Source organism: Mustela erminea, chromosome 10 (assembly GCF_009829155.1).
Source record: "Mustela erminea isolate mMusErm1 chromosome 10, mMusErm1.Pri, whole genome shotgun sequence".
Taxonomy (NCBI): domain Eukaryota; kingdom Metazoa; phylum Chordata; class Mammalia; order Carnivora; family Mustelidae; genus Mustela; species Mustela erminea.
The window spans coordinates 108,783,084-108,801,587 of NC_045623.1; the positions used below are offsets into that span (position 1 = coordinate 108,783,084).

At 60.5% G+C, this 18,504-nt stretch overlaps 1 protein-coding gene across 4 annotated transcripts in view; it reads right to left on the bottom strand.

Moving 5' to 3' along the window:
• PRKCZ (protein kinase C zeta) overlaps nucleotides 1–18,504 on the bottom strand; it is a 92,779-nt gene that overhangs the window by 10,233 nt on the left and 64,042 nt on the right. For 3 of the 4 annotated variants that reach the window (XM_032361024.1, XM_032361026.1, XM_032361025.1), the window contains 5 exons: nucleotides 15,729–15,860; nucleotides 14,659–14,737; nucleotides 13,537–13,586; nucleotides 10,850–11,038; nucleotides 7,469–7,566 (listed from right to left, as the gene is read on the bottom strand). In XM_032361024.1, the coding sequence (XP_032216915.1) occupies nucleotides 7,469–7,566; nucleotides 10,850–11,038; nucleotides 13,537–13,586; nucleotides 14,659–14,737; nucleotides 15,729–15,860 (548 nt within the window). Of the gene's footprint in view, nucleotides 1–7,468; nucleotides 7,567–10,849; nucleotides 11,039–13,536; nucleotides 13,587–14,658; nucleotides 14,738–14,875; nucleotides 14,985–15,728; nucleotides 15,861–18,504 lie in introns of those variants that run through there. The other variant, XM_032361027.1, reaches the window with a different exon arrangement.

Sequence of the window (18,504 nt, forward strand, 5' to 3'; positions counted from 1 at the left end):
GGAGGAGCCGTTTTCCGTCCGCAGCAGCTGCAGACACGAGTCTTTCGGTTTGCTTTGTGTCTTCTTCCGGTCTACAGACCCACCTGAGGACAACCCCGGACATGGCTTCGAGCAAAACTGTACCAGAGCCACAGGACGCGGACTCTCCGCCCGTGCCCCGGGGGCCTCAGAGCTGGCCGCCGTGTCAGCGGGGCTCAGCTCCCGCTCGGGGGCACCGCCACGTGCAGCAGCTCATGGGGTAGCTTGGAGTGTCCTTGCGCCCACGACCCCGGGTCCCACGGCCACACCAACCCACCTGGAGGGAGCGAGGTGACGGGTCCAGCGGCCTGCGGCTGCCCACCAAGCTCGGAGGGCCGCCCTCGGCCAAGCTCTCCCACCGTCTGCTTGGATGCCGCCCCAGGAAGGGAAAGAAGCAGGACTGTGGAGCCAGGTCACTCCTGACCCTGCGACCCTGGTCGCCCAGATGGGAACCCGGGGGCTGCAGCCCCTGCTGGCTGGAGCAAACCCGGCACAGGGGGACCCACAGAGCGCCCGGGGGAGAGCCGGGCGCGGACTCGCCCTCGGCGCAGAGGACCCACGACACCCTCCCCACGCTGCCCCGTGGAATGAAGTGCCCAGCCCCACCCGTCGGCCTAGGGGGAAAGACTGATGCCACCGGACAGAGTGCGTGTGCTCGGGTCGAGAGCTGATGCCGTGTGCGGCCCACCACCTGTGTCTGTGGATGAAGTTTCACGGGGACGCTGCACGCGTCTCTCTACACGCACCGCGTGCGTGGTCTTTGCACCACCACAAACTGTGGTCCTCAAAGGTGAAAATACTTACTCTCTGGCCCCTGGAGACGCAGTGCCGATGGCTAGTGCACAACCTAAGAACAGCCGTTCCCACCTCACTGACCCTCAGGCTAGAGACTCAGCTACACGTCTGGGCATTAATGTTTAACACGGCGACCCCAGCCAGAGGGGGACGTGGGGGCACCGGGAGGTAAAGGACTTTCTCAGGATCACAGTCGCTGTCTGCGAGATCTGACACCACAGGACCTGGGCGAACCCAGAACTCACACTTGGAGCCCCTCCTGCAGGTACCATTCCCACGTCACAGGGGTGGGGCCACCCCCAAAGGAACTGTCCAATGAGGAAGGAGAAGATGCTCGGGGGACAGAGGAAAAGAAGAGAGAGCAAGGTGGGAAGTGGCACTCGGCGAGCCCAGCGGACCGGCTGGGTCAAAGATCGGAGGGGGACACTGGCAGACGGGAAGCTGACAAAGTGGGGAGGGGGACAGGTTTATATTGTCCAAAGAAATGTGCCAGAGCAGGAGATAGCCAGTCGGGCCTCGGGTCCCCCCAGAGAGGAAGAAAGCCGGAACATACCCCAATATTTGGGGGCCTCGAGGCAAGGCTGACCCTGGTAAGCTGGGGCCAAAGTGGGACAGTCGCCCTCGGGCGGGAACGGGAAGGCAACCCCCAGCCCCAGGACACCATTGACCACGAAATGGAGCAAACCACGAGACGGACACAGGGAAGCAGCTACAGGAGGGCCAGGGTGGGACGTGAGCACAGGAGCGCAGACAACCGGGACCCGGGACGGAGCTCCTTCTCCCACGGCAGCCGGTGGCGCGCCCACGGGGCAAACACCAGAGCGTTCCCGCGAGGCGAGGAAGAGGCCAGGCTGGCCCTCCACCAGCGGCCGCCGCACGAGGCAGCCACGGGCCACATCATCGGGCGCACAAGGAGCAGTCGTCTGGCGCCGACGCTCTAACCACACCCCGCGGACGCGGCACAACCGTGACCAGCTCCAGGGGCACCGAGCACAGGACCGCGCGCACACGGCCGGCCGCTCCGCTGGGAGGAGGGGCGAGGAGCGTCCGGGTCGGACGTCACGCCAGTGGGGAGGCCTCTGCGTGACGGAAACGTCGCCCACACCGACAAGGAAGACACAGGAGGCGAAGCGGGAGCAGCGACAACCTCAGCCCCCGGCGTCCGCGGAGACCTCCCTGCACGGGGCGTCCGGCCGGCTGGGTCGGAGGAGCACGCGCTGCTTGATCTGGGGCTCGTAACTTTGAGCCCCACGTTGGGCGCATAAATTACTTAAAATAAATAAAGAATAAAAACATCACTTCAAGTTCTTGAAAGAATTCTCTTCAGTGGCTTCTGACGTCACCGGATCGTTGGCAAAAGCAGTTTCAGGTCCGCCTGACAGCCCCCTCTCATCCGGGCCCAAGGCCTGCTCGAGGCCTGTGCTGGCTGAGGACGAGGGGGCCCCCGGGCCTCATCCAAGTCAGGTCCCTGTGTCCCATCAGCGTCCCCAGGACAGACAGTGCAGCCCCCAAGCCTGCCCCAAGGCGGCCGGCCGCTGCCCGATGAGGAAGACACACGGCCGCTTGCACGGTCCCCGGTGGACGGAGGCCAGTCCCTGAGGGTCCGCGGCTGCCCAGGGCCTTGGTCACCCGCAGCATTTCAAAAAGCAGCGCGGTCTCCCTGCACCCGCGGGTCAGACGAGTCCCACGCCATCGCGTGACTGCCACCGTGAGTCACAGGCCTCCTCCTCCCCACGACGCCCCCCAGGCGGGTTGTCTGCGGCTCAAGCCAACCTGCCCCGGGAGCCTGCGGGTGAGGGCGCCCCCACCGGCCCTCAGAACGAAGGCTGCACGGACACTCCACGGCCCGTCTGCCGCCTGCACCCCGGCGTCCACACCTTCTGTTCTGGGCTTCACTTAACTTCCGACTCCAACGAATGTGCTGCTTGGACGGTGCAGAGACGCAGCGCCAGAGGGGAAGGCGCCAACCCCCGGGTCTCGGGTGGTTCCTGCCGCGCCCACGGCCTCCCTCCGCGAGCAGAGGCCCCAAGAGAACCCGGTTCTCCTGAGCTCCCCCAGGAGGCTCGACCCGGCTGTGGTTCTGCTCACCCACCTCTCCGCTCGCCAGCCATCACCCCTGCTCGAGGCCTGACCTCCTCCGTGGCCCCCGTAGCCACAACCACCGGGCGCACACGTGCTCGCCACCGACCCCGGCGCCCCCGGCTCTCTGTGACCCTCACTTCTGCCCCCAGATCTCTGCCACGGTGTAGCCTGGTGAGTCCGGCCACCCACTCCCCGGCAGCAGGCGACACGTACCGTCCTCAGCTCCATTCTGAGGCCTCCTACTGGGCCTCCATGTGCCCAGTGGGTCCGCACCTGTGCCTGGACCCCACGCCGCCGGCCCTCCTAGGGACTGGGCATCGGGCGTCCACAAGAGGATACCACCCGGCCTCCGTGTCCCTGGAGCCCAAGTGGCTGTGGACAGCTCCAGGATGACCCCTCACAACTCTGAGCCCCTTTCTCCTCCTCCCAAACACACACCGCCTCCTCCAGGATGCGGCCGTGCCCTCCCCTCCCCCCACCCCGCTCCTTCACCGCGTCCGGCACCCGCCCTGCAGCACTGCGGTGCCCCCTCGGCCGGGCCGGCCCGAGCCCCGGCGCAGGCCCTCCAGACCTGTCGACGAGTCCTCGGGGCCACGTGCGAAGGATGAACACACACGACAGCACCGGCCAAGTGGCATTAATACCCAGAGTCCACCCCGAACCGACGACTATTCACTCAGGCGTCAAGGTCAGCAGGCTGCGCGGGAGGCTCTCCCCCAAACCGCGGGTGTGACGGGCTCACCCGTCTGCGGAGCGTGAGCCGCGTTCCACGCGAGGGGAGTGCGGCGCGGGACGTGGCAGCACGTCTGAGATCCGGGGTCATGCTAAGTGCGACAAACGACCCCAAACGGCAGTTTGGGGGGGGGGGCTGCTAAAAATAGTCACCTCAGCTACACCCTTTAGCCCATTTTTCCTGGAATTGCTCAAACAGAAGCAATTTTGTAGTTAATTTTCATTGCGGCCATTGTCTGGGAAGGCCGGCTGTCTGTGGCTGCGAGGTGCGGTTTCTCCACAGCGCGGATGTTCCTTCTGGGTTAGAAGAATGCTTGGTCTCCACTGCGTGTGCCCAGCCTGAACCCCCAGGGGTCCGTGCAGCCGAGGCCCTGCCAACGCCCGCGTTCATGGCAAGCTGCCGGCTCACTCGGCAGACCTCCCCCAACAGCGGCCCCCGAGCCCAGGCGCGGCTCCGGAGGTTGCTGGTCGTCCTGTACACAGGCGTGGCAAGTTGGGCTCCCCGCCCCCCGGACACGGGCCTGCGACAGCCTCCTGCAGCCTAGGAGCCGAGGGGTGGCCTCCTCAACCCCTCGCCAGTGGGGCTCCCCAAGTGTCCCGTCCCCCAGCTGCCCACACCCCTGCTTGCTGGGGCCTCATCACGTTCACGACTTCAGTCCCCGTGGGTGTCTGGCTGGGTGTGAAGGTTTGTGGGCGCCGTGCTAACCGCCACCCGACCGTGACAGGGGACGCTGCTGGTCCTCTGGGGCCTGGACACGGCGCCAGCACGGAGCGGGCCCTCACGCGGACGGGCGCGAACAGCAGTTCCCCGGGCGCCGGCCTCGCTGTCAGCATTTTAACATCTTACTAGCAGCGGCAGCGGCCCTAAGAGGTGGTGTCCCTGCTGCTCCCTGTTCCCGGAGGAGACTGGGGTGCAGACAGGTTACCCCAAGTTCACACAGCAGACAAGAGGAGGGCTAGGCCTGCACCCCAACTGTGGCTCTAGACCTCAGGAAAAACTAGGTGCCGTGTGCACTGGGCCCTCCCAGGCTGTTCCCGTGGCTTCTCAGAGACGTCCCGACTCTGCACGCAGCCACGCAGCGGAACCAGTCTGCCGGAAGGTCATCCCGGCTCCCCGCTCCGGCCCGCTCAGGCGTGTGCAGGACTTCGAGCTCCTCTCGGAGCTGTCTGTAGCGTCTGTAACCCTCACCGACTTGTGAGTCACAAAGAACACGACACGTGTCCTCTTTATACTTGTACCAGGCACGTGACTGTATCTTAAAGAAATATTCTTCAGGGGCGCCCAGGTGGCTCAGTGGGTTAAGCGCCTGCCTTCAGCTCAGGTCATGATCCCAGGGTCCTGGGATCGAGCCCCGCACCGGGCTCCCTGCTCCATGGGGAGCCTGCTTCTCCCTCTCCCACTCCCCCTGCTCCCCCAACACTCTCAGTGTTTCTCTCTGTCAAATAAATAAATAAAATCTTTTAAAAAAATAAAATAAGGAGGGGCGCCTGGGTGGCTCAGTGGGTTTAAAGCCTCTGCCTTCGGCTCAGGTCATGATCCCGGGGTCCTGGGATCGAGCCCCGCAGCGGGCTCTCTGCTCAGCGGGGAGTCTGCTTCCTCCTCTCTCTGCCTGCCTCTCTGCCTACTTGTGATCTGTTAAATAAATAAAATCTTAAAAAATATACATATATATATATATATATACATATGCATACATATATATCTATTCTTTAAGCAGCGTAACTGCCTACAGGGTGTCAGGTACCAGGCAGACGCTGGGGCCCGCAGGCACTTGGAGCCACACTGCTCTCTCCAGCTGCGCGCCACGGGCTGGGGACACAGGCACACACACAGTTGGGGTCAAAGCAGGCACATAAACATGGCCCAGGGGAGACCCCCTATCTGGAGTAACCAGGTGTTTGGAGCTTCCAGACAGACAGACCCTGTGAAAATGAGACAAACTTGACATCCCGGGACGGAGCCTCCCCTCGGGGATGTTGTAAGCACGCCTTCTACACGCCGGTTTGGAAAAGCAGAGCGGCCGTGTCACAGGGTCGGTCACACACAAACACCGAACGGACACACTTGTTTTCAGTCTCTTCACACACCTGGAGCGTGACACGCGGACCATCTCCGGGGGCGGAAAGTTCTGTGCTCCCGGCAGTGGAGACAGGAGGGGAGGTTGAAAGTCTGACCCTTTTACATTCACGCCCCCACGAGTTCACACAACAAAATCAACCAAAAACAAGTCTTTTGGAATCTCACCATACAGGAAATGTGGGGTTGGGACGGGCTGTCTGCCCTTGGGCATCTGTAATTCCAGAGACCGTGGCCAGTGTTTCACAGAGGCATGGGGAACGCGCACGGAACACAGCAAGGGGACCTTTCCAGAAGCTCTGACGCAGGAGGGCCAAGGAGAGGGCAGGGCAAGGTGACAAAGATGGACAGAACAGAGCGATCCAGGGAGAAGCCTGGTCCCAGCAACCTGTCTCGGGCCCAGGGGCCTCAACTCCATCCCAGAAGCAACTGGGGGAGAGTCAGAGGAGCTTCAAAGCAGGAGAAAGACACTTTACATCTGTGTTTTCAAAATACGGCTTAATTCCAACACGGGGGCACTGACAGCCTGGGGAGCCCCAGTGACCAGACGCCCCAAAGGGGCTATGGTCAGGTTCAGGCAGGAGAGAAGGGCGGGGTCTGAGACACATCCAGGAGGCCGTGTCAGGGAGATCCGCAGAGGGGACAAGCACAGATGCGGGGGAAAGGCCACTTATCCCAGGTGCCTTGTGCCTTGGACACACAGGTGGGTCAAGGGACTAAAGGTCAGGAGGGAGGCAAGAGTGGACGTGGGTGTGGGGACGTACGAGTTACCAGTCTGATTTACAGCTGAGCTGAGTCACTGTGAGCCGGACAGAGACTGTCGTCCTCAGAAAGGCCCGTTTTCCAAGGCTGGCTGGCCCCTGGCTGGAGTCTGGGAGCTTAAGTGGTAGATGACTCCCTCCACCGATAAAAACCTCCCCCGAACCCTAGGCATGGTCTGCGGTGCATAAAGCAATACGGTTTCTGCGGACACCGGCTTTCTTCTGAGAGCCTGGAACACTGTGGCGCGCGCCAGCCGACCGCGGCCCGTGCGATCCCAGCGGCGGATCCCGGCCGCTTCCCTTGCCGTCACCCCGCGCCGCCTCCCCCTGCCAGCTCTGCTTCATGCCCTGTCACGGCGGGAAAGCTCAGCCTTAAGTCCTACTGTGTGCTGGTCCTATGAGTTCCGCTAAAGCACCGAACCAGGCGGTGGTCCAGAAGACCCCGGGCACAGAATAAAGTCAATATTTTTTGCAAATAAACAAACTGAGTTCAAGTCAACTGACTGAGAAGAATTCCAAACCGAGTATGTACTGACTGTCCCGGACCAGTGGTTTTCAAGCCTTTTAAAACAGCAGGATTTCAATATAAAGTTTTACTAAGTGAAGTTGCTGGTATTTTGTAATTTATTCTGCTTATTGGTAATATCTGTGAGCACAGAAACCTGCCTCCTGCCCAGTACGGCGTCCCAACACCTAACCCAATGCCTCTACTCCTGTACTTACTAGGATGTTTTCAATAAATATTTTATAAATGTAGTTAAATAATTTAGGTTCAAATCCATGAAATTTACCTGATACAAGCTGATACAGCGCTGATGAGAACAACAAAGTTAGTTTTGACGAGCCAAAACAAAACAAAACAATCAAACATAAAAATCCCAAAACAAACCCATACTAGCAGCTGAAAGAACCCTAATATGATGGTGGAAGCCACGTGCCGACTCACTTGCTGTGCAATGCAATTCAGAAATCAGCAGAATCTTAGAAATACGCTTCTTCTTACCGACTTGTTGTCTGGAAGCAGGAGTGTAAGCCGACCAGGAAAGGGTTGCTGGATGCCTGCTCAAACACATGCTTCTCTGTCTGCACCCAGTCAATATCCTGAAATAGAAACCAGGGCGTGTTAATGAGCCTCCTGAATACTCTTCGTCCTCGAGAAGGGGGGCAAGAGAGAACCGTCTCTCACCTCCGCTTGTAGGAAGACAGTGCAGACAGGAAAGGAAAATGCCCATTAAGAAATACATCACCACCACCATCGTCATCATCACGACCATTACCACCACCATCACCACCATCACCACCAACATCATCATCATCACGACCATCACCACCACCATCACCACCATCACCACCACCATCGTCATCATCACGACCATCACCACCACCATCACCACCACCATCACCACCATCACTACCACCATCGTCATCATCACGACCATCACCACCACCATCACCACCATCACCACCATCACCACCACCATCGTCATCATCACGACCATCACCACCACCATCACCACCATCACCACCACCATCATCATCATCACGACCATCATCACCACCATCACCACCATCACCACCACCATCACCACCACCACCACCACCATCATCATCGCCATCACCTGTTCGCCATCTCTACCACCATCACCAGCTGTGTGCTGGCCTCTGAGCTATAGACTCTCCATGCACTGTCTCATGTGCTCCCTGTGGCAGCTGTGGGGAGCTAGTATCATCCCCACTTAAGACAGGAGGAAACAGGATGGATGCTTAAGCAGGTTCCCCCACGTCCCATGCCCATCTCTACAGCACCAGCTCCAGCACAGGACTTTCTCCCTCCCAGTCCACGCTGGGATCTGGGGAAAGCTGCAAGTCCCTTTAGAGGCACAAAGGTTCCACAGCTCTGATTTCATTCCGACCCAGAAAGCGACTTAGATGTTGAGCCTCTCCTCCTAAGGGTTGAGAAAGCGAGAGGGAAACAGATGTGTCCAGCGTCGTGCTGCCTGCCCCGAGGGTGTTTGGAAACAAATGAGCAAACTCTCAGTGGGGTTCATCCTCCTTGGGCTCAGTTCAGAGCTTCCTCTACTCCCCAGAAGACCCCCCGGATGGTCCAGCTTTAGAGCCAGCCATCCAGGCAGAGTGGTCCCAGCCCCGCCTCTCCTTGAGCTCAGCTAATGCAACCGCCAGTTGGTAGCCCTACGGGGCGTCTGGCACTGCATAGGGGGCCCTCAACCGAGCTCCCAACCAGCCTCGGCCATCTGTGCTCCAAAGGGACCTGGTCACCCAGGTGCTCAGGTGAAAATCCTGGTAGAAGGCTGAGATGTGCCTTCCCTCCCACATAATAAAGAAACTAGGGTCTCCTGCTTGCAGGCAGCTGCTCCTTCCTGCCTGCAAGGCTCCCGAGGCCGTTTCAACAAAGTGCCGTCGACCAGGGGCCTGAAAACATCCAGCCCCGGCCTCTCACTGTCCTGAGCCAGAAGCCTGAAATCCGGGTGCCGGCAGGGTCACACCCCCTCTGGAGCCGTGAGGGAGGACAACCTGCCTCTTCTGTGCCTCCCTTTGCACACTGGTGTCCCTGTGTGTCTCTGTTTCCTTCTGTCTGTCTGTCTGATCTCTGCTTTTCTCTAAAAGGACACCTGTTCCTGGACTCACGGCCCACCCAAACAATCCAGGACGATCTCCCCAAGATCCTTCACTTAATCACACCTGCAAGGACCCCATTCCCAAGTAAGTTCAGATTCACAGGTTCCAGGAGTTAGGATGTGGGCACATCCCCTGCAGGCCACATCTAGCCCACTGCAGTGTCCCCACTGATGTCCATGGCCCACACTCACGGCCACAGACACTAGGGTCTTACACAGATGCACAAACACAGACAGGCATGCGACACATGCAGACACACACAGGCACACACACACACGTGTGCACACGCAGCTCCCACTCACTGACTCCTAGAGTCACACTTTTCTCGAGAGATCACCTCCAAGTCCCACCCCACATCTTGGTCCACAGGAGATGATCTGAAGATGCCAAGAATGAACCAAAGCAGTAAGTCTCTCCTAATTGCTTCTTTCAGTTCTACGAACTTGACTTCAGACAATCCACTAACTTTTCAGCTGGCCAGGGTTCCAGTCAGGGGGTCTGGAATCATCCTGCTGTGCTGCTAACCGGCAGTGTAGACTGGAGCAAGCCACCTCCTCCTAAGCCTCAGTCTCCTCAGCTGTGAGGCACCGGTGCCACCACTCACTCACAAGCTCAGCACTCAGGGGCCAGTTGGGCAGTCTGTGCACAGCACAAATGCACCCTGCTTGTAGGGCAAGTAATAGCTCTAGTTTAGCCCCAGCTCTTCCCTCCAAACCATGAGCCCGGGCCAGGGCTGGGGAGCCCTCCTGTGGTCCGCTGGGCCCACGGAGCTCAAGCCGCCTCATGTACTACACGGGCCCGAAGCAGCAGCATTACTGCTGCCCGTGCATCCAAACTGCCTCTGCTTCTAAGACACAGACTCTGCATTCAGCTGTGAAAGACAAAGACCAAAAAGACACGAAGCCCAGAAGCCCACAGAGATGCCCAACACCAGCAGTCATCCCAGGAATGCGGATCGAGCCACCGTGAGGCGCCGCTCCGCACCCTCCGCGATAATCACAGACCAGAAAATGGCAAGTCCTGGAAAGGGTGCACAGAACTGCGGCCAGCGCGCACGGCTGGCAGGGACGTGAAGCGGCGCACCTGCCGGGCACAGCTCGCCGGTTCCTCCCACAGGACAGCGTGAGTGCCCCTCTGAGCCAGCACTTCCACTCCCAGGTCAATCCCCCGAGAACCGAGATGGCGCCTTGAACAAATGCCCACACGTGAACATGGACCACGGCACGGCTCAAGGTCGCGGGAGTTGGGGGCTCATCTCTACCAGCAGGTGAACAGATGAGCCGAAGGTGGTCCGCTCAGAAAATGGACTATGATTCAGGCATAAAAAGCAATGAGGTTCTGGGGCATCGGGGGGCTCCGTTAGGCGTCTGCCTTCAGCTCGGGTCATGATCCTGGGGTGCTGGGATGGAGTCGCACATGGCGCCTCCTGCTCTGTGGGGCGTCTGCTTCTCCTTCTGCCTCCGCCTGCGGGTCCCCCGCCCCGCTCATGCTCACGCACTCCCTCGGTCTCAAATAAATAAAAGTCTTAAAAAAAAAAAAAAAAAGCAAGCAGGGACATTCTGACACATGCCGCTACGGGAGGGAACCTCGGAACGTGACACCCGCTGCCAGACGCCGGACACGAAGGGCCGCACAAATGTGTACTTTAAAAGGGTTAAAACGGGGCGTGGCGCTACGTGCGCTTTACTCCCGTGGCGCGCAGGAGGCAGCCGCGATGGGGCCCTGAAGGGCCGCGGGAGCCGCTCACCTCGTCGTCGTGGACCAGCTCTTTCTTCACCACCTTCATGGCGTACATCTGGTCATTCTTCTTCAGCCGCACCAGCAGGACCTTGGCGTAGCTCCCGCGCCCGATGACCCTGATGAGGTCGAAGTCCTGCAGTCCGAGCCCCTGGGAGATTTTGATTCCGTCCATCCCGTCGATGACCGGCTGCAGGTCCTGAGGACGTGAGAAAGGAAAAGCTCCTGGCCGTGGAGCCGGCGAGTCCCCGCGGGGGCTTCTGCTCGCAGGCTCCGACCTCACCACCACGCCAGGCTCCCCAGTCACAGCCCAAGGCTTCCGCGGGAGCACGGGGTTCCCCGGGGCCTCCCACAGGCCCCCCAGCAGCGCTCTCCGGGGGTCAGAACGCTTCACCAGCTGAGGCGCGCACAGCCCCGCGCCTGGGCCGCAGAACGGAAGAGAAAGGCGATCCCGTGAGAACAGAAGCTCCTGCCTCATCCGCCCTGGCCAGGGCACCTGCGGTGAACGCAGGAGAGACCGTGCTCCTGCCTCATCCCAGACGCGGACCGACCAGGGAGAAAAATCGGGAAGTCCGGTCGCTCTAGAGAAGCTGTGGCCCAGGAAAAGGGGCAGCTGTTCTGAGGTTCTGTGAGCGGAGGCTGCCGAGTCCCGCTGCTGTGACTTCCTCGCTCAAGGGGACACCTGCGTGTGCCTCACGCGCCACCCCGAGCTGGTCGCGCACTCAAGGCCAAATGGAATCTCAGTCCACATCTGGGAAGACCACAGAACAGCAGCAGAGGGCTGGCCCGGACGAAGGGGCAGATCCCGACCCCGGGACTTCACGAACACTCGCGTGCTCTTCCGCCTGCTCCTGGCACAGCGGAGCTCCCCAAGCCCTTGAAATTCCCTAAGCGCAGAAAAGGTATCTTTTGCTATGTTCATGACACAACTTTAGAGACACCCCAGGCTACCTAAAGATGGGGGCCGCTTGCCTTGCTGGGGGACCAACCAGGTGACTGGAGGCTTGGAACCCAGCCTCACCCCGACCTCCGACCTCCAGGGATGGGAGAGGGGCCAGGGGCTGAGCCCATTCTCCAGTGACCAACAACCTAATCAATCGTGCCCGTTATGAAGTCTCCAAAGAAACCCCGAAGGACGGGGTCTGGAGCGTGGGGAGGTGGACACGTGGTGTGCCTGGACGGGCACGGGAGCTCCGCGCGCTTCCCCACCCCGACCGCAGGCAGCTCCCGAGTTAGAGCCTCTGATCATAAGCTAGTTATAAGCTAGTTATCTAGTAAGTAAAATGTTTCTCAGAGCTCTGTGAGCTGCTCAAGCAAATCAGTAAGCCCACGGAAAGGGGCACGGGAACCCAATTCACAGCTCACTGGTCAGAAGCACAGGAAACCACAGAGCCTGTACATGGCCTCTGAGGGCGCAGGTCCTGTGGCCTGAGCCCTCCAGCTGTGGGGGCTGATGCGAGCTCCAGGCCGATGGGGTCAGAATGGAGCGAAGTTGTGGAACAGCGGGTCAGGGTTCCCCAGGAACCGGAGACCTGCTCAGTGATGTGCGGAAAGCACACCAGACAAATAAAGGGTTTTATGCCAATACAACTTAACAAAAAAATGCGGCCCAAGAGCCAGGCCTGAAGCCGCTCCACTATCTGGGCACGGAGGGTGCTGGGGAGACAGAACCCACAGCAGCACGGAGCCACGGCTGGATCCCAAGAGACTCTGCGACGGCAGACCCCAGGAGAGGCACAGAGGCCGTGCCCCGGGCAGGACTGAGCCGGGGCCGGGCTGGCACAAGCCATCTCCTCTCTGCCCGGCAACAGACCAACCTCAGGGTCCTGCACAGCCGCCCACCGAAGCCGCAGGGTGCCCGGCTCCCCGCAGGCCGGCCCATGTGTGCCAGCACCCTGTAGCCTCGTGAGCGACCGATCTTCCAGGGGTGGGAGCACCTGTCCGCCAGCGGCAGGAGGCGGAAGACAACTGCGGAGAATGTAAGCACGTGAACCTTGGGACGGGGGGAGTCAGGTCACCGGCACAGGTGCTGCGTGTCCATCAGTGTGTGTCCGTGTTGGCCACAAGCCCGCCCGGAACAGGACAAAGCGGGACTCCTCCACGACGGCGGCCGTGCCAGAGGACGGTGGGATCCTGCCCCTCAGGGACCAGCCTTCCCACCGTTTCTCAAAGCCCACGCGCCTGGGGTCTCTGTGCAGCCCACTGTGGGGGCCCAAGCCGCCCTGTACTGACACGGGAGGAGCCGACCAGGCGCCGTGGAAAACAGCTCCCTGCGTGCCAGGTGTTCACACGCGCCCTTTCAGCTCACCCTCACGAAAAGGTGCGGCCATTATCCAGCTTCACTAAAGAGGACTCTGAGGTCAGAGAGGCCCCTGCAGCGCGCAGCTCTGAGATCAGCACAACCACCCCACGGCCTCACAGCGGATTCCGCGCCCGCGTCTGCCGCAGCCGCTGGCTCTCTGTCCGCCTAACGATGCGGAGGTTCCTTCTGCGCCGAATACTGGAGACTCCACGGGACTCCGCCCTGAACCCCTCAGTGTGCGTCCCCGGAGATGTCCGCAGACCAGTCCCTCACAGTGGGCAGCAATTCCCAAACCTGTCTAGTCCGCATTTAAATTTCCATAATTGCCCCAGAACTGAGCTAATGAACTTCCAAGAAGAACCTGCAAACACGAACGAGCCGTTTCGTACACTCACCTCAGAGTCCTCTTTAACGTCATGTTTCCGGGTTGAAGAAATGTAAGCGACTAGTGAAGAGAAAGAAAAAAACCAGGACGTCGCAGGCGCCGTCAGGAGCGCGGCCCAGGACGTGGGGGCTCCCCGCCGCCCCTCCCTCCCCCACGGGCCCCTGTGGACACCCGGCCCAGGGCAGGCCGGGGCAATCCCGGCGCCGTCACACCTACTCGCTGAGGCCGAAGGAAATGCAGCCCCTGGTCCCACCCAGACCTCCTGACTCCGCACCTCTGGGGGTGGAACTTGGGAACCAGCATTTGTGATTCTAGACTCATCTAGAAGTAACTATCCGCAAGATTTCCGTGCCTAGCCTTCTAGATGTTCTTGGGGTGTGCAGGTGCGGGGAAGAGGCAACGGAGGGGTGGAGGGGGACGGGGTGGGTCGACACGTAAACGGCGGCGGGCGGGCTGCGCAGGCGGGGGGCGGGGTGGGTGTTTATTAGAAATCTCCTTTGTGTGAGGTTGCGCTAAATGCTTCATGTTCTGTGGCCTCATTTCCAGGGCTCTCAGGGCACGGAACGCACGTTTATGACGTGGGGGCTGGGGGGCTCTTAGTGCCTAGACTTCGGGAGCTCAGAGCTGGGCTATCAGTCCCACCAGTATTCAAAACCTTTCTCTAAATTAAAAAAAAGGAGCACAACATTAAAAAGAGTCTCTCCCCCACCACAAAACCCCCACAAAATCCCACAGAAACTCAAGAACCAACGTGCCAGCAGGCTTTCCCATGGAGACCAGCCTCTGCGGCAGCCCACCCGTGGGAGGGCCTGGCTGCGGCTGCTGCCGCAGCAAGTCTTTTCCAGAACTCCCAAAGTTAGTGCCGAGGAGATCGCCCGCCTGCACCCCACGGCAGCCACTCTCGGACATGTGTGCGTCCAGGGAAGGCCACCCCACCCTGCCGCCTCTGCCCAGGGATGACGGAAGGCCCTAGAGACGCCCCCGCCCCCACAGTGAGGGGCCCGTGCTTGCCAATATTGACCCTCGGAGAGCAGGTGGGAGCTAGAAAGGATTCGGGGTCAGAAGGGGAGGCACGCGGGACTCCCAGGGTAGAGAGCCGGGGCTCCGCCAGCAGGAAGAAAGCAGCTCCTACTTCCATCGGTGTCCTCAGAAGGAAGGTCCGCGTCGTCCTTGTCATCCACTGCAGGTTCTTGGGAAGGCATGACAGAATCCTGCAAGGGGGCGGGCAGTAGAGAGTGACCAGGCAGGTGTTACGAGGGAGCTCTGGAGACACTGTGTCACTTTCTATCACCACCTCCCGGGACAGACACATTGTAGCCCATGTCCTAACACCAATTCCACCGATGCACCTGCTGTCCTCACCACACTGGAGACAGGAAGACCCACACGGAGCTCTCCTGTGATCCTACAGCGGGCGGCCACCCAGCACCTCCGGCTGTGATCTTTCCAGCAAGTGCTTTACAGAATGGGGCATCGGCACACCATCCTCGGAAGTCCGCCCCGCCCCCACTGCTGCGTCACAGAGTCCCGGGGGCTGATGTCACAGCTGAGGCAGCCCCCATTGGCCGACACTAAGCTCTGGGCATCGGTAGTCCTCAGCCCCTGGAGGCTTACATCTTTGGGGCCTTATTTCTTAGGCTAACGCGGACCTGTGGGGTCAAAGGGTATGTGCACCTTCTTGGTTTTCGGCAGCCACGTCTGAAGAGACATTAGGAAGACAGTGTGCATTCCCCCACACCGGTCTGTGGAGGGACCCCCTGCCCAGGGCTCAGCAATGTCGGGGTTAAGACATCAGACGTGAAGAGCACGTGGAAGGGCCAGAGGGCTTCACGTGCACGCTCACAGGCTGGTGGTGAGGGGCACACGGGGGGCGCGTCCTCTGACTTTCAGGGCGTCCCGGGGCTTTCCTTCCCTCCAAGTCTGGGGTACAGACGAGCCTCCCCCGTACCTTCACCCCAGCGCAGCAGAGGGCCCTGGAGGCCCCACAAGAGGCCCCCCCAGCCCAAGAGTGCAGGGGGCTCCCAGGGCTTGGGGAGGGGGCCCCACCCCATCTGGGGTGCCGGCCTGGGTCACGGCTCTGCCACCCACAGGCGCCCCCTCCTTTCGTCTCCGTGGTGGCAGGGTCCCTTCCGGACAGAGGGAGCCCGAGGGTCACCGAGGCCGCCCCCCGCAGGGCCCTGGACTCGGGGCAGCCACACTCACCATGCGCCTCTTGCAGGTCAGCGGGACGAGCACGTGACAGCGCTTATGCACCAGGAGCTGGCAGTGGATGCAGCGGTAGCCCTGCCTCGCGAGACCCCATATCCTCTCACTGCACTGGCCACAGTACGCTCTCTGCGGGCAGGAACAGGGGCTGTCAGGGCTGGGGTGGCCCCAGAAGCCAGAGACCCGGCTCAGCACCGGGCCCCGTGGCGCTGTCCCTGACCGGGAGCCAGGACAAGACGCGGCCCAGTCAGCTGACCACCTGGACACCAGGCTCTGCCTGACCTCGGGAGCCCCCACTGCAGTCTACCCCAAGGCTGGGGGAGCCGAGGGCCCCAAGGAGGGGGCAGGGACCCCGCTTTGGCAGGGCTGGTGAGACCCCTCCTTTAGACAAGGACGCACCCCTGCTTGTGGGGGCAGGAGGGGGATCGCGGCTCCGGCCGGGCTGTGTGGGGGGCGTCCAGATCCGCCTCGGGTGACCATGGCAACAGCTCTCTGACGTGTCGTTACTTTGAGCAGCTAGGGGCAGTCTGTGATTATCTTGGGGTGTTTTCTGGGCATTTTTAGAGATTTTTAAGTGATTCGTCTGTTCTTCCAGGTTCTGAACGTCGGAAGCTAATGGTGACTAGGGCTTGTTGAGTGATGTTTCCCCAAATTTTGACTGTTACAAAGTGCAGGAGGATGAGTGTTCAGAAATCTGGCCGCACGCGGCAGGTGGTGACGCGAGTGGTGCCGGCCGTGACCATCTTTTTTCCAGCTGCAGCTCAAATGCAGGGTTAACAAACTTCATCCTTTTGAGAGAGCCTCTCCGTACTCCTGAGCAGTGATGAAAACAAGCACAGTTGTACTGAGCACAGCTCACTTATGGCGGCGGATGGAGTCCTCTTGGCACATGGACGCGTATGTGGTGGCGTGGACGGACCACGTGCCCGGAGCTCACGGCCACGGGCACTGAGACACCACCTCCACGTCCGCGAAGCACGAGCAGGGAAGCCAGGGCCTGAGGGGGCCGGTCCCCACACACAGAGCTTCAGCGACCAGTGCCTGGGGCAGTGCCCAGCACACGGTGGTCCCCAACGCATGTCCGCTAAGGTCAAGTAAACACACACGCTCCCCCACATTACTTTCCACTTTGAAACAGGGCAGAAAAGCACTTATTCCAAGGCTTGTGTGTTGCGCGAAGCACCCGTCCCACGAGCTGCTGAACGCAGAACCCGGGGCCGTCGGGGAGCGGGCTGAAGGGCAGCGGACGGTGGCGAGGGCTGGACGGCGGGGCCGGCTGCAGCAGCACCGCCAACGCCTGCAGCTCTGGCCACCCTCCTTTCGTCCCGGCGCGGCCCACGTCGGGCAACCGCCGAACGCCTGAGCTCGGAGAAGAGCTTCCCGTCTCTTCTGCACGTCCGGCTGCGTCAAAGCACTCGTCAAGCCGTTAGGAACGACCCGCCTTTCTGGTGGAACACAGCGACGCGTTCAGCTTCCCACGGTCACCGCCGCGTGACCAGCCTGCGACGCTGCTCCCACGGGCCCCTGGGTGACCTCACGGCGTCACGGCAGGCTGCGGACCGACGGCGGCCTGCTCTCCCCGGGCTCCGCACAGGGGCACAGAAGAGACGTGGAACCCGCGCCCGTGAGGCTGCCACAGGCTCTTATCTCAGACCCGTGTTTGAACCGTTAACACTTCAGGAAATGCGATGCTAAAAATAGAATGAAACCTAAATCCAAAGCTTCGATACTCTGAAATTCACCTGATGAATAAACCAAGGGTTTTTAAGCCTCCCACGCGGCTGACTTGGTTCTTGGCTCGTGTTCTCCATGGCACGTCCTTTCCGGTCACACCGAGCTCTCTTCCGTGGGAGCCTGTGGTTCCTGCGGCTCCTGCTGGATGCCCGGTTCCCACTATGCTCTGCGCTTCTTGCCAGGTGAGCACCCCGTCCTACCGATTCACCTGTGTGGTCCCTGAGGCCCCGCCGGCCCCCGAGGGGCCCTCCTAGGCTGGCCCGTTAGGCTGCAGGTCCCGGGTTCCAGGACAGGCCCTGACCTGGCCCTCATGCCTCACCCTATCCAAGACACTGGTGTCGCCTCCTTTCCTAGGGTGGAGGTCTTGATTTCTTCTTCAGAAACTCACTGGATTTCTCTCTTAGATTCACCAGTGGAACTTTTTCTCACTGTTCTAGAACAAAAGTCGTGTCAAGGCCAGATAAAGATCTAGGCGGGGGAACTCACTTTCTGCCCTTGGGTCACCGAGGAAGAACATGAGAAGTGATCTCTGTGTTCGCAGGACGAGGGGCGACTGTGATGATTCCTCCCCGCCCCCGACTGCCCTTGGTTCTGAGTCCCCTGTCTTGGCCGGACCTGGAGGCCAGGTCTGCCCCGTTCCCCATGTTTATCACAGGGTTGTGCATTTCCCCTCCACCGGTCACTTCCTAGGGCCACTGAAGGAGCACAGCCCTACGTACCCTGCGTACACCTTGGGTTTGCACCTCTGGCTCCAGAATGGGGAGAGAAGGAACTTCTGTCCCAGGTCTGCAGGGCTTTGGTCCGGCTGCCCTGGGACATGAAAGTCCTTGGCCAGTGAGGCCCCTGCAGGCACCTCCCCTTCCACTGTGAAGTGGGACGATCCCAAAGCCACCTGAATTACGTCACTTCTAGAGAACAGAAGCGCATCCTGAAGACAGGGGACGGAAAGGATGGGCTGGGGGCCGCGTGTGTGGCAGACGCGGGGCTCTCGGGGTCCCGGGGCTCACAGGAGACGCACAACGTGCGCGCCAGCGTCCTC